The 17558-nt window shown below is 29.4% G+C and overlaps 1 protein-coding gene across 1 annotated transcript in view; it reads left to right on the top strand.

The window, feature by feature from the left end:
- The first annotated feature begins 217 nt into the window (after nucleotides 1–217).
- Nucleotides 218–17558, top strand: part of LOC143203449 (uncharacterized) — a 219971-nt gene continuing 202630 nt past the window's right edge. The window contains exon 1 of the mRNA XM_076415650.1: nucleotides 218–529. Within this exon, the coding sequence (XP_076271765.1) occupies nucleotides 218–529 (312 nt within the window). The remainder of the gene's footprint in view (nucleotides 530–17558) is intronic.

Genomic DNA, 17558 nt, shown 5'->3' with positions numbered 1-17558 from the left:
CGTGTAGCATTCTGGCAACTTCCTCGGTATCCGATAAGGTTTTAGTTGGCGTTATTGTAGCTCGCGACTTTCTTATTATCAAACAAAACTATAAATTTCACCGGCCACTTCCGACACCTCCAGCCACCTCCAGCAATCCGCTTCCCGTCCAGACGTAGTTGTGGAAACTTCAGCGACGCTCTCCGTCTAGACGACCGTTCGTCCTTGTCGCACCCGCATGTCTGCGCGTTCACCCGGGTCCAGAACTCGACGGGCTCCCGATATCAAAACTGTGCCGGGCCAGTGCTCCCCCGGCCTCTGGTTCGATCGCGTATCTGTCGCCCCGAACGGTCCCGTATCGGCCAAGAAGCGACATTCTCACGATTCGTCGTCGGGAGTTCGAAAGTTTCGCAGAAAGGCACCGGCAGGTTGTCTCGTTTCTCGCTCGTCTCCAGCTACAGCAGCAGGTGTTTCGGTATTAGTCGTTACAATTATTGACCTGTTGAGCTCGCTTTTTAATAAAACCGTGGATCTACGGCAGATTTATCCGGTAAAGTAAATTGTCAATGTATTTCATTATTAATTGTGCTTATTAAAATTTGCATAAGGGAAAACGCTCCCAACATGGGCAATTTTGAAGTCCAACTTACATCAGAGTCATCTATAACCAAAAAACATATGTTGCTATCATACCATTAATAAGTATATTAAATCATATACACACTAGTATTGAATATGCAAACAAAATTTTTAATTAGGATGTCATTTCATAAGGGATGACTGCATTAAATATATATTTATAATTATTTAAACTGGAATAAAATTCAGATTAAATATTCAATTACTAACTAAATTAATATTTTATTAAAATCATTGCATATTGATCTTACAATGTTATTATATTTTATCAAAATATATTTATTATTATAAATTAAGTCATATGAGAATGTAGGTTGCGTTCTATTTAATACAATTAAAAATTAACCTTATATTAGAACATTTTTAGCAGATAAATTCAAAAATTATTAACGAGATATAGTAAGCTAATATTTTAAATTAATTTTTTTTCTGCAAAATAAAAACTAAGTATTATAATCATTTTATAATGATCATTAAAGGATAAATAGTTCTGTAAGTATATGAATAGTTCATATCTGTATGAAATGTCATATGAAGTGTCAATTTATAATATCTTACAAAACAAATATTAATAGATTTATCTGGTGAAGTAAATTGTTCTTGTATTTCATTAATAAGTGCCTTTATTAAAATGTGTTTAAGGGAAGTCTAATTTACGTCATAATATTGCTATGATATCATTAGTTTTATTAAATTATATACACTAGTATTGAATACGCGAACAAAATTTTCAATTAGGATATCATTTCGTAAGTGTTGACTGCATTAAATAAACATTTGTAATTAACTTAACTGGTTAATTAAATTAATAATGTATTAAAATCACTGAATATTGATTTTACAATGCTGCTACTCAACAACATTATATTTATCAAAATATATACAGTATTATATGTTAAATTACATAAAAAATTTTGTTGCATTCTATTTAATACAATTTAATACTTATATTTAGAATATTTTTTAGCAGATACATTCAAAAATTATTAACGAGATAGAGTACGTTAATATTTTAAATTAATTTTATTTTAAAGCAAAATAAAACGAAGTATTATAATCATTTATTTATTATTTAATATCTTATTATAATATCTTACAAAACAAATATTAATAGATTTATCTGGTGAAGTAAATTGTCCATGTATTTCATTAATAAGTGTGTTTATTAAAATGTGTCTAAGGAAAGTCTAATTTACATCATTATATTGCTATCATATCATTAGTTTTATTAAAATATATACACTAATATTGAATACGCGAACAAAATTTTAAATTAGGATATCATTTCCTAAGTGATAACTGCATTAAATAAACATTTTTAATTAACTTAACTGGTTAATTAAATTAATAATGTATTAAAATCATTGAATATTGATTTTACAATGTTAGTACTTATAACATATTTTATTTATCAAAACATATCTATTATTATAAATCAAATAACATGAGTATGTATATTCGCTTCTATTAAGTATAATATTCCCTTTTAATATAATTAATATTTTTTTTATAAGTTTTAAATTAACTATGGCCGATAAATTAAAAAATTGATCAATTTATAATATTTTTCAAAATAATTATTTTGCCAAAAATATTCTTACTGAAACAGTTAAGCTAATTGTTAATGGCACCTATTTGTTTATGTTAATTTCTAATAGAGTATTAACGATTTATGATATACGGAACATATTACTTGATCTTGTAAATAATTATTGTAATATTTATGATCTAAATAACGATTTAATTTCATAATAAAAAATAATTACTTATCAGTAATAAAACAGCATAATCCGTTATATTAACAATATTAAACAACATTAACAATAAATTCACAAACATAAATGTAGTTATTAAAATTACTATTAAATGTAACATAACTTTTACATTGTAATTGTACGTGATCAGGGATATGACAATCATTTATACTTGAAAGACAGTATCTGTCAAATAATCACAATGTATTGCTCCTCAGATATTCACTCCTATTGCCAAAATATTGTTTTTTAGCATAACTATGCAAGCTTTTTGGTCGGAGATTTTTCTTACTGTATTCCTGCGCTATCTATAGAAAACAGGAGGATAACAGAGGGTTATAAGTTATAGGAGGAGTTTTTATGTAGACTGGTTAGGTGAATATCTCCAATCCAGTTGGATCATTGCAAGTTTACCTCCTCAAGGATAGAACAGTAGAACATATCGCGGTTGAACCCAGTATGTATCAATAAATTCGACAACACAGAGTTAATTGGTAGTCTCTGACCATGTCTACGATAAATATTTAAAACTGGTCTTCTTTTCTCATGCAACAGAATTCCTCAAATAAATTTAAATTTATTATGTTAACCTCTCAAACTTCTACATAATTTTGTTGTATATATTTATATTTTTTGTATGAATTTTGTGTTACGGATATTTGTGTTTATCTTTATTTTAAACAAATTATAATTTTCTATTGTTCTAGATATTTTACTGATGATTCTTAAAGTTTTATATATATATATATATATATATAACTTCCATTTTATTAATTTAATTAATTTTGCCAATGCTCCGATGAGGATCAACTGATTAGGTGGCTCTCTACGAGTATTTAGTGTATTTTTGTATTGTGTACATTGTAGTTATATACATAATATACACGTGCTTAACTAGCTCTTGTTGGTCACTATTGAAAAAGAAAGTAGGGAAGTAATATAATATTATGATAAAATAGCAGAGGATCGTTTTGATTGAACTACAACGATCGACCCCTAAAATAAACTAAATTCTCGTAGAGAGCCACCTAAACAGTTGGTTTTCATCGGCAAAATCAAAAAGGTTCTTTAAAATATTGTAACTATAGAATTCTTACAAAAAAGCTAGATAAATAGTCATACTGGTGTGTATTCAAAACAAGAGTTTTAATTTTTCACATCATTCGAAAGTTTGAAACATTTTGTGCGTTGATAATTAAATTTGCTTTCGTTAGTTTAAAAACTCTGTATCTTCTTTTATTTACATGTTTAAATCTTGTAAATTACGTTTAATCCAAAACTTATATTTAGATTATATTGCGGTTATGAGGGGAGTTCTATGATGATAAGATTACCTTAAATATTATTACTGCTTCTATCATCATACACGTTTTATAATTTGCATTAAAATATTCCGCAGATTCTAATTTCGTTGTGTAATTATCTTGAATTATATATTGTAAAATGGTGAATAAAAAAACAGACGAATTAAATTATTGAAACGCTGTGGCGTCTATTCTGATCCAAATTAATGATCAATGCGTATAAATAAAATTTAAAACATTCTGAAGCTCTAGTATAGCCAGTCTTCACCCTTCTAACATTATTTACCATTCTAAAATTATCTAATCACTACTTTTATCGGCAATACGATCTGATGCACATTATCGTAAATAGTTTAGTCTATTATGGCTGACCATTGCTCGGTAGCTTCATACTCATAGCGTCCGTCTTCTCATACTCACAGCACTCTCCGCGCTTTTCTTTCACAATGCTTAGTAGAACTTGGCACTCAATTATATTCTTATAAAACTTGTAAACCGTCTAATAATTATAAATTCATAAATTTCGACATAGTAACATCTTATTTTAACACTAGGAGAAACACGAGTCACGTGGTGGGAACTCATTCAATATATTATCATTAAAATTATGTATTTCATTGTCAGAAGAATTTAGTAAGCTCTATTTATCTGCGTGGAGTTAGAAAATTAAATGGCTAGTTCTTCATAGACGCCCTTTAAGCATATTGTAACAAAGTAATGAATAAAATTTAATAAATAATAATTAATAAATAAATTTAACACTAAAATTTTATAGTTAGACTTTGTAGACTTATTCGTTGCTCGATAAAGAAAATATAACAAATAATTACATTTAAATATAACACAAACTATTAATACATCTTCGTTTTTTTCTTTCCAAATCGATTAAATAACTTTTTCTTTGTTGATTTTTATCTTTTTTCACATTTTTGACGTACCCAAGTACGCATACTTAAAGATTAAAATAAAGTAATTGTTAATAATTTTAATTAAATTATGGGGCCTATAAAATAGTTTTACAATACCTTTTAAAGTATAATTTATTTTATTCAAAACTTTCTTCGTCAAGAGATGGTACTTTTTCTGGTTCTTCAGGTAATATAGGGATTTCACGAACCAAACTATTTTTTGGTATTTTTGTAAAAAGCGAAGCGCTGCCGAAGGAGAGAAGCCTGGAGAATATGGCGGGTATTGTTGCATTTCGCGTTTTAATGTTTCTAAATATAATTTCCCGATATTGATACCACCGATATCCAATGCAATTTATTAGACACTAACATCAATTGTTGTAAATCTTTTAAAATTAATTGATACGTCTTATAATACAAAAAATATTTTTTTCCTATGCGTATAATTATGTAGGGGCAAACTGATGTTTTATGGTTTAAAAAATGATCTTAGAATTGTCGCGTCGATTTTTCTTTATTCTCTGTCTAACCTGAAATGTTAGAAAGGGACAAAAATACAAATAATTTTACTAACAAGACAAATGTTAATTAATTTTTGTACCAATTCCATTCTTCTTGATAATTGTCTCACATTTAATATAAAAAAAGGAATAAAATTTAATTATTATCGAGCTGTTTTAACATCAAGGGATATTTCAACATTTAACTTAATACCTTACAATTATTTATAAATACCTGAGCTGCAGTTATTTTGATTCAAACAAATCTCATTTAGAAATAAATTTGGTTCTGGTTCTGTGCTGCATATATATTCGCAACAAAATGTGGGGAAATGTACCCAACCGCGACTAATCCGAAATAAAACGTTATTTCAAAACGCAAAGCAGCATTAGGTCTACACAACCTATTTTGGTTTAGCAACAGTTTAAAATAATATTTCCGAGTCGTGTATTTTTTAACTCGAACTAGTATTAAATAATTTAATGATATGATTTAATGGTATATCCGATTATAGCAATAGGGTATGTATAAATGATTAATTAATTATAATTATCGGACAATATTTTATAGCTATAAAAGGAAAAAAGTGAAATATAGAAGAAAAAGGCCATTAAATCGTTTAGTTTTATCGGTTAGACAGCCTTTAAATTAAATAAATTTTTAACTAACATATAGTTATATGATTTCCTTTTTTTATATATTTTAAAGTCTCCTTTTACTAACTATGGGTTTATCTAGACTGGGCCTACAGTTTAACGTGGGCTCCGAACCACGGTCCTCAGCATTAAGCCTACCGACTGGCGAGTGACCGACCAACTTTAGAAATCATCCCAGAAGACATCCGGTCTTACCCAGCCTGGTTACTGGCGTGACTGGGATCAATTTCCTTGTCGGATTTTACACTCTTTCCTAGAACATTCACAAATTTTAAACACATCACAAATATAAATATACGACCATGTCCCAGCAGGATCCGAACCCGCGGCTATAGCAACAGTAGGAGGACTGTCCCATCGCCTTTACAACTGCGCCAAGCCGGCTATTTGGTTTCTGTTTAATAATAAGTAATTTATCTAAATCTAGTGTAATTTAAGTTAATTGTTGAAATTATTGAAACTATATGCATAATGTAATCACTACTAACAATTTAACCTAACTATTTAAGCTTATGGTTTTGACATTTCTCTACATAAAATTGTAATTTTCCATTTAGTATCCTTGAGTTATTCAGTACATTATGGGATGCACTAAACTGCATGTTCGCCAATCTTTACTTTTATTGTTATTCTATGTCTAACCTGAAATGTTAGAAAGGGACAGAAATAAAAATAATTTTACTAACAAGACAAATGTTAATTAATTATTGTACCAATTCCATCCTTCTTGATAATTGTCTCACATTTAATATAAAAAAAATAAAAAAGGAATAAAATTTAATTATTATCAAGCTATTTTAACATCAAGGGTTATTTCAACATTTAACTGAATACCTTACAATTATTTATAAATACCTGAGCTGCAGTTATTTTGATTCAAACAAATCTCATTTAGAAATAAATTTGGTTCTGGTTCTGTGCTGCATATATATTCGTAACAAAATGTGGGGAAATGTACCCAACCGCGACTAATCCGAAATAAAACGTTATTTCAAAACGCAAAGCAGCATTAGGTCTATACAACCTATTTTGGTTTAGCAACAGTTTAAAATAATATTTCCGAGTCGTGTATTTTTTAACTCGAACTAGTATTAGATAATTTAATGATATTATTTAATGGTATATATGATTATAGCAATAGAGTGTGTATAAATGATTAATTAATTATAATTATGGGACAATATTTTATAGCTATAAAACGAAAAAAGTGAAATATAGAAGAAAAAGGCCATTAAATCGTTTAGTTTTATCGGTTAGACAGCCTTTAAATTAAGTAAATTTTTAACTAACATATAGTTATTTGATTTCTTTTTTATATATTTTAAAGTCTCCTTTTACCAACTATGGGTTTATCTGGACTGGGCCTACAGTTTAAAGTGGGCTCCGAACCACGGTCCTCAGCATTAAGCCTACCGACTGGCGAGTGACCAACTTTAGAAATCATCCCAGAAGACATCCGGTCTTACCCAGCCTGGTTACTGGCGTGACTGGGATCATTTTCCTTGTCGGATTTTACACTCTTGTCTAGAACATTCACAAATTTTAAACAATCACAAACATAAATATACGACCATATCCCAGCAGGATTCGAACCCGCGGCTATCGCAACAGTAGGAGGACTGTCCCATCGCCTTTACCACTGCGCCACCACGCCGGTTATTTTATTTCTGTTTAATAATAAATAATTTATCTAAATCTAGTGTAATTTAAGTTAATTGTTGAAATTATTGAAGCTATATATATAATGTAATCACTGCTAACATTTTTGCTTAACTATTTAAGCTTATTGTTTTGACATTTCTCTACATAAAATTGTAATTTTCCAGTTAGTATCCTTGAGTTATTCAGTACATCATGGGTTGCACTAAACTGCATGTTCGACAATCTTTAATTTTATTGTTCGATCTAAATAAATTAGAATTATAATAAATTAGAAATAATACATTTTAAACACTTTTGAAATTTTATGACTCTGATCCACCATATCCCCATTATCGGTTTTGATTCCAACGATTGAAAACTGATAATTTTGATATCATAGACAAAAAGCTGTCTAGAGTACTAAACAAGTTGCAATACAACGAATTGCAAAACTTATTAGCGAAAACCCATCTGAAACTTAATAAACTTTCGAACAGCTTACCAGATGATTAATCCAGGTCAAACTAAAAGAGAGGGTTGGATGGTTACTACGCCAAATGACTGATTATACCACTTAAACGTCGCGGTTTTATTGCATGAATATGCAATATTCAAATTAAAAGCAGCATAAGAGTTTTCTGACGCTTGTTATGACTGGCGATGTAAATAAATTTGCTGCGACAATCCCAAGCGTAAAAAGTCAAGAGTCCAGGAGTCCCATCTACATCGACACCGAAGAGGAACATTTACGGCCATAAGGTCTTGCTGTGTATATGATGGCAAGTTATAGTGCATTACGAGTCGATGAAGCCGAACGAAACTGCAGATATTTACCAACATGAATTGAAAACATTGAATGACCAATTCTTGCAAAAAAGAAACAGTAATATTGAGTAACAAACGCAAAACGTGATCTTACACTATAACGTTGTATGAATTCTGAAGGCAGCGTTGTTGCATTTCAATGGGAGATAAAGGAGTTGGTAAAGTAATGCGAAAAAGTTTTAGAATATGATGGATAATATTTTGATTAATATATATCGTACCCATTTTTCTCAATATATATATTTTTAAAGTGAAAAAATAATCAGCAATGTATGCAAGGAACTAATAACGCACCTAGAACTAAGAACGAGGACCTAAATGCATGGTTAGAACATTCTGCTGTTCATGTAGACAGTGTATAAAACAATTCAAGTTATATATAACACTAATATACGTGGAAATAGGAAGTGCATCTAGGCAGTAGGAGGCGATAAGTCTTTCTAAAGCGTTATTTATAGTTGTTGCAGGTAGATTTTCAGAAAACTTAAAATTATCCAACCCCTACGTAGAACTTGTCTATAAAAATATTTCTATTAGAGTCTAAAGAAATCGTTTTAATGAGGATTTAAAAAGTGTTGGAAATTTATAGTTGAATGTAACATGTGATTCTATTTCTATTAAAGAACTATTCCTTTAAGCATTAAATAGAAGGCGCAAGTCGATACTAGAATAATAAGATTATTGCTAATAAGGTTATTATCTATTGTATATAATTGGCCGTATTGTGTTAAAAAATTAATATAAGAGAATGTTATTCCTTTATATTTGTAATAATATCAAGGAATCGGTATAAAAAGTTAATATAAGATAAAATCTAGGCCTAAAATTTGTAATAAGTCAATGCTATACCAATGTATTAAACAATATTAAAATACTAGTATAAAAAACTTAATAAACAAACTTCAAGTGAGATAATGCTATACGCAGCTAGTTGTTATAATTATCAGAGTACGTATATATAGCATAACTCAGAGTAACAACAATAATGTTAAATAAATATTAAGAGCTTATAACTACGGTTCAGTTATGTAAGTTCTCCAACACGACGGCTTCCGATTGTCAGGTCTCGCGTATTCGGTTGCGCTACATAATGCCCCAACAGGTTGGGGTATATGGAGTCCCAAATCCTACGGTTCAGCTTTGGAAGATCTCCAGTATTACGTTAGGACACGGTGAAGTATGAAATTACTGGAGTCTTACGGCAATTTCTCATAATAAATATATCGTTTTCAGTTGTGTAAACTGATCTTTAATTTACTGAGTGGTGAAAGCCATGTGAGTTTTCCAAAATTCTTTCTTATTTTCTCATGATTTTCTACAGAAGAGCCGCTTTTTAGTTTATGTAGTCCAATATTATTATTTTATTATTAACACATATTTTTTGTCAGTCCAACAAGATATAAAAGAAGTAGAGATAGATTTAGATAGTAAATTTCGTAATCAGATATCATATTGTGGATTAAGGACAAGAAATTTAAGGGTGTCAGATAGTATTTCCTAGCTGGGCAAGTGTGATAAACAGTGAGGGGTATTAAATTTGACTCTCAATCTGGCCAAAGGGTGGTGTTATAAGAGTATATAACATATTATGTGTGAAGATTCACAGCGGGAGCATTATGGAGGGGGTTTCTATTTAAAAATTGAGAACGGAGCCTAGTAAACCTACTGGTAAACACACCACTGTGTGTTAGTGTTCTAGTGGTGGTCTAAACCATTACATAACCGGTTTGATATCCCACTACTTATCAATGTAGTAGCAATGCAAAATGTAGAGACAAGAATAAACGCATGGGACCTGTCGTTAATAATAATTTATATATAAGCTAAAAAACATGTAAGGTCTAAAAACAAGAGCTATTTTACTTTAAAATTATTTCATTGTACGAAAAGAGATGGCGACTATTTAATTTTTTGTTCTATTTATTTATTTATTTTGTTTATTTATTATTTTTGAGTATCACCTATACCTCCGTCCGCAATCTCACCATTAACCAAAATTAACCCTCTGGACTCTCTTTCTCAATCTTTAATAAGTCGAAATTCCAGCAGCCTACAATGGAGCTATTGCAATACGCTTTTAATGGTCTTTCTGAACTGCAAGATACTGTTTAAATTCCAGTAAACTTTATCGTTTGCTGGTAGAACCTTACGATGAGCATTCTATAACGTTAAAAACATACGAGGCGTGGTTTCGAAAATTCAAAAGTGGTGTTATAGGTGACAAAGAACTGCAAGAGTTATTGGATGGGGACCCGACCCAAACTCAAAAGAAATTGGCAGAAAAAGAAACATTAAATGTGGTCCAAGAAATGATTAACGACCAATTACGAGCAATGGGGAAAACTCAAAAGATGTTAAGATGGGTGCCGTATCAATTAAATGACAGCCTGTGATATGCTGCTTCAAAGGTATGATCGGAAGTCATTCCTGCATCAAATAGTGACGGGTGATAAAAAGTGGATTAATTTTGAAAATTCTAAGTGCAAAAAATCATGATTATCATCTAGAGAAGCCGGCCGATCGACTCCGAGGCTAACTCGTTTTGGCCGCTATATAATGCTCTGTGTTTGGTAGGATCAAAGTGGCGTGGTGTATTACGAAATATTCAAACCTTGTGAAACTGTTAAAAGTGATCGCTACGGATAACAAATGATCAATTTGAATCATGCATTAATCGAAAAAAAAAAACATCCAGAATGTGAGAGACGGTAAAGTGATTTTAGAGCACGATAACGCGCCGTCTGATAACGCAAAACGCAAAACAAGGTAAGAGAGCACTTCGCCATGTTCGAAGAAAATGGCTCGATTAATTGTTTTGCGCAAAGATCAAACAGTTTTTTGTGATGGCATTCATACATTTCCTGAAAGATTATATGTATAGAATAATATGGAAAATTATTTAAATAAATACATTTTTACATTTTCTTGAATATGTTTTTTCTGTGTAAAAATACTGGTAATTACGTTCCGCTACTTCAGGAGTATATGTATAAATATATAACGGGTAGATTTACTATAAATACCTAGCTATGAAGCCGAAGTTTGTTTTCAAACTTCTAATTAGGATGTATATTTTGTTTAGCATGACTATACCTATAAAAACAAATGGATGGAAACATAATTCGCTGGAACTGTTATATTGCAACTATTTCTTATTATTATAATTAAACTAAATTAATTAAATGTTTTCTCAAAATAATTGGTTTGATACTAGTTCACATTGTTTAATTAGGATGCAGACCCCGGTAAACTTTGTTTGGCTTGGGGCGTATTTATCATAAATATTTAAATGTTGAGTGTTTTCTATCTATGTAAATTGTTCTATACTGAACTTTTTCTAATTCAAAGGAAACTGAGTGGCCACCTTTGCCGGAACAAAATGAATATTGCCAAAGAATAAGACGAAACAAAATTGAGAGTAATTGAGTTTTGCACGCTTCCGTTTTACGAATTGCCTCTAGTTTATTTAACAAATTGTCTAAAGATCTCGACTTATTTATAAGAGGAATTCTGAATTATCAACCGCGCAAACAGAACTAATTGGAGCAATTTTTGGTCCCGAAGATTTACAGACTATATTGACACATCTGTAAACTGTTTATGTTTCTAATAAACTACACATTCATTCTAAATTTAGACAGAATAACTACACTCCTAATTTGTATTAGCAACTTGAACTTAATTAATCAGGTACGTATAAATACTCTAAGCTAAAACTTCCGTTCTTTTAAAAATATGAAAATATTGGGTGCACTAAGGACACAACATATTGAGAATTTAGAAGGGTATCTTAAATGACCGTATGCGAAACAGTGTTTTAGTATGTTCATTTGCTGCTAGGTGGCTCGAGATATAAATTCGGTAGCAAAGCCGAAAAATTTGATACTTATTAAAAATCTATTCTTAATTAAAGTCTATTCCAGGAAATAAGAAGGCGTAAAGTAGGTGCATTTATATTTGGTGGAAATATTCAAGAAATTTATATAAAAAGGGTTTCGGTTTAATTTTTTTCGACAAAGCTTTTGTTGAAAGTGTCTCTTTAGAATTGGAGCCTTTTTCAACATGGCTGATAAAACAAACCTAAAAAACTTATAAACGTAGATGTTAAATATTCTTATTTTGTTAACAGTGTTAACATAGTTCGTTTTTAGATAACATTTTTTGTTTAAATCTGAAGACATCTCAGGTGTTGCGACCCAGGATGTAGTACCGTTTCAAATAGAATACACAGCTTCCCTAGCGATCTCTGTGTCAGAAATGGTTTTTAGCAATAAATAATGAAAACCTGATAGGAATTTCTTGTGAGAGCTTAAATAAGAGCAAAAGGCTTCGTAATGTATATTTTACATAGGTTGACTACTGCAAACCGATATGTGGAATAGTATTACTTAAAAGACATACGGTTTTCAATTGTTATTTAAATTATAAGTCTTTTATAATTCATGTAATTTCACAAAGCCAGGGTTTTTTTTACTTAGTTGGTAAATGGTGTTTCGACTGTTCCATTTAATTCTCAGATTATGCACGAGACCTAACTTAACAGTAAGTCTGTCCAATATTTTATCACCAAATCACCAAATGCCTGTATTTTTCAAAGTGATTAACTGTATTGAGTATTCTCAAAGAGGGGTGATGAAAAGAATAACAGTTAGGTGTTGTTTGTTTGGTGGATGAGAATAGTGAATAAAATATCAAATGGCAAAAATGAAACATTTTTTATTGTAACATCTAAATATAACACAGCTTATATGGATGATGTAGAATTAAAAAAAAAATATTTAAAAGACATTTCAAAATAGTCATCAACATATATATTGTGCTGTACATTTTAATTGGCCGAGTTATATTTAATAGTTTTTTAAACTTTGTATATGTAAAATCATAAATTTGTTATATTACGTTTTAATGTATTGTTAGTATAATATATTGTCATTAACAAAGAAAATTCTAAGAACTCTCCTCTAAAATAATATTTCAAACGTAAATTTTATATATTTATATATTAATATATTTTATATTAATATAAATATAGTTTAAACTTTTTCTGCATTTCTATTTTTATTATTTTTATTTCTGCTATTATTATTAATAAAATGTTTTAAATTTCCTGCAACTCATATTATCAGTCTTCTGGTGGCAAATGAATGCTAAAGTCGTTCACAGGTAATATATGGGAGATACACTTTTAATTCCTCTGTGTTGTGTCTAACGTAGTAATGGACGTAAATCAATTTCAAATGAAAAAGGAGGATATAATGGTTTGCAGCTTTTGTGTTACTTCTGATTATTCCACTAGTTTTGGAACTGTGGAGGAAGAAATGTTCAAAGTCCAAACAAGAAAATATTATATATACTCTTAAACCGTAAAACACATTTTACATTTTTGTAGAGCCAACAAATTAATGTACCCGTTTTGTCGAAAGACATATCACTACATAGTATAAAACAAAGTCGCCTTTTCTGTCCCTATATCCCTATGTGCGCTTAAATCTTTAAAACTACGCAACGGATTTTGATGCGGTTTTTTTCAATAGATAGAGTGATTCAAGAGGAAGGTTTATATGTATAATACATGCATAATATACTAAGGCAACATTGCTAATTTTAGAGGTTTCTAACGTGATGTCGTAAATTAACCTATTTTTTAGGCTTATTTAGCAATTAGCAAAAACGCTGCTTAACCCTACGAATTAGATCAAATTAATGTACTACAGTATTGTACACCATAAGAAGGTCTACAAAAAAGTCCGCGATGGTATATGTTAATCTTTTAGGGATAACCCACATTAACCATTTTTATTGTTTACTTTTTACGTGAGAAAATGGCTTATTTACGAAGCTATTTTAAGCAATACGGCATTAATCCTTATCGAATTAAGTACCTTAAATACAGTGTGCAATTAATATAGATCAATATGGTTCCTTACAGCATGTAAATTAAACAAATATTTTCGGAGATATTACAAATTTAAAATTTGCGTTTAAAAATGTGTAATGTAATAAAAATTGTATGAATTTAGATATTCCAAAGATAGCAGGAAATCTTCATAGTGAGTATAGGGGAAGAGGAATTGTTTTACTCCAAATTTAATGCGTGCAGGCCAAGGGCAGTAATGAATGAACCAAAAATACTGGATCGATTTTAATCATGTTTTCATTGAGTGACATAGGCATATATATTTTATGCCCGTGCAAAGTCGGAGCGGGCCGCTATGTTTTTATATACAACGTTCATATTTTTTCTGTAGTGTATTTAATTTCGTATCAGCATTGTACCCGTGCGAAGCCGGGGCGGGTCGCTAGTTCAGCAACAAAAGGAAAAAATACAAACACTAAAATTTCATTTCGAAATCAATAATGATCTCCCTCCTCTCTCCAAAAGACGAGACCTTTCTCACCAATTTAAGTTTCCGAAAACATCCATTTCAGATTCATAATTTAAATATTAAGTCTAATTCTTGTATGTAAAATGGATATTCTAACGTATGTAAAAATTCTTGCTTGTCAGTGTTGTACTAGACGAAATTTTACAGGTTATTAAAATTTGTTGGTAATTTATTTCGGATTATGGATATTTCTTTTTTCCTAACTAAAAGCACGAAGCAGTAATCAAATATTGCAGGTACAAAATACAATAATTTGATAAATTTCAAAAGTAAAGGCGATTTAAAATACTTGACATGTGATATGTAACAATAAAAGGTTTTATTCTTTCAGAATTTTATCACTTAACATTTTAGTTATTTCCGTGATAAAAATAATTGCATGTATATAAATTTAATGAATTTTACAATTTGTAATGCTGTTTATGATACAACTATATATACAAATATATTTACGATTATCGGGATTGGATTTGAAATTTATCGTCAATTTTCAACAATAATCAGCTGTGCTAAATAATCACACAAAAATAATATGATGTTATTTTATAAAAAGCTTTTCTAAAAATATATTTCGAAAATAAATACGCAAAGTATGTATCATGTAAAAAATATCATCCAATTTAAAGAGGTTAATGAGCGTTGATGCTTGTAATCATGATTCTTTTGATAATGATTAGATAATACTAACACTTGCTTCAGTAATACTTCATTGAAGTTCAGCTATGTTAGTTACATTTTATATTGTTACACAAATTAGATAGTTAAAATATAACCGTCAGAAGTTCAGCTATGTTAGTTACATTTTATATTGTTACACAAATTTCAAGTTGTATAGATAGTTAAAATATAACCGTCAGACGTCGTTACATATCAATAATTTAAAATGGTCATAAAAACTATTTTAAAATCTGTAAATGGTATATATTTTCGCTTTCTTTACAGTTATTGTAGCGAATAAAAATTGAAATATTCTACAAAAAGTTCTAGGTACCCTTAAAAGAGGCATATTCTTTTGGACAATATCTAGATGAAGAGTGTTAACATAGTAGCGTCAACTTAATGATGCTATAACGAATTCGAGATCCTAATAGATAGTTTGTAGTAACATTACTTTCATCTAGTTATTTTTGGCAAAAAGGAACAATAACAGAGCCATAAATTATTTAAAACGTAAAAACATCAAAAAATTTAGATTATATATTTATAACATAAATATGGTATCAAACATCTTCAGAATTTCTTCCGAATAATATTTGGAAAATATTTCTTTTAATTACTACATACCGTAATTCCATTTATATGTCTACGTATAGAAGAGTTTCAGTTGCTTCTCTTCGCTTTACTCTTTTACAAAAGAAACATAATTAACTTAATGAACTACCGTCGAATTTCGACTATTGTTCGAGCACTAATAACCAGTATTTAAGAATATACCTATATAGGAATCGGCAAGGATTAAAAAAAAAGTTTGTTGATTTAATTCTCTTATTTATAATAATTAGATACTTGGCTAAAATATGTATTTGATTTAAAATTAGAAACTTATTTTGATTGTAACTATTTCATTTTAGAAAATTTATTTACTTCAATGGGCCTTCGTCTGATGTCTGAACCGAAAAAACAATAATAATTAGATACAACTTTTTCCATTATGATAAAAGTAATAATTACTTTGAGACTAGACGTTTATGTTTTTGGCGAAACAAAATATTATATTCGTCCATTCATTCTCTCCAAAAATATTGGAGCCGTCAATTAACATTAGGACAAGAGTATCCAAACATAAGAGATGATATCATCATTTATAACTTGCTGATTATATTTCATGTTTAATTATTTTTACCGGATTTTCCAAAGTTAGGAGCATATATTAACATTAATACGTTCAGTAGCAATAATTTGTAATAATTTTGCAGATCATATTTGTTTTATCATAACTAGCATTTTTGATTTAAGAACTATAATATAATTCTTGATAGCATTATCATTGATCAAACAGACTAGTATTATATCAAGTTATATGTTGACTAAATAAGTTCTCACTGGACTAATCAATAAGAAAAATTTTTATATAACATAAATAAGAAAAAGACACACCCTTTCGATCGAAATATTCTATACCACTACGGGAAATATATTATTAATAATTAAATTTTAATAATAAATTAAATCAATTCAACTTTTTTTATGAACCAAATTTATTTTAATATAATTACAATTACTATAATAATTCTCTATGTTCAATTCAAAAAATTCACTCTAATAAACTATACCTCTAAAAGCCACGTTATATTTTTCCAAATCTACTTAATTCAGCATACAATGATAACCCGATATTATAATAATACTTAGAGCTTGTCCTTGTATTCCCACTAAGCTTTATTCGACAGGTTGTTTTGATCCCTTGTCTTAGATCGTTTGCCTATGGGATTATGAAGTTATTATAACTTACGCAAAATTTACGAGAAATTATACAACTGTTTGCAATTAGTCTTAGTGATGTTAGACATAAAAGGCCCGTAACTTAATTAAATTATAGTAAACTAATATACACTATACCGGTTTTAATCATGATTTGATTGTTTAGAGCTGAATATATTTGAAACATATTCATGTTAATGCTAAATATAATTTTGGCTATATATTTACCTATTTCCCTTGCGATTTTCAGCGGGCAATGCACTTAAATTCCGAAATAATTGATTTATTCTATCTTTCATTTCTCGCTCTCATACTCTCATTCACTCACTATTTACAAAATTTCATTTTATACTCTTGTCATTTCGTCGAAATTTTTTTTTCATATTATATACCAATTTTAATCATATTTTGTAAAATGGACTATATTATATAGTTATCTTAATATCCATAATATCTCTGTCATTTCCGATATCATGTCTATATACATTAAGTATAAAAAAAATTATGCGATTTATATTATATAATGATATAACCATAACTTCGG

The sequence above is a fragment of the Rhynchophorus ferrugineus genome, unplaced genomic scaffold, assembly GCF_030347505.1.
Source record: "Rhynchophorus ferrugineus isolate W39M unplaced genomic scaffold, kcgeb_rfMv2 rfM1, whole genome shotgun sequence".
NCBI classification, from domain to species: domain Eukaryota; kingdom Metazoa; phylum Arthropoda; class Insecta; order Coleoptera; family Curculionidae; genus Rhynchophorus; species Rhynchophorus ferrugineus.
This window is presented reverse-complemented; position numbering and strand designations above follow the sequence as displayed.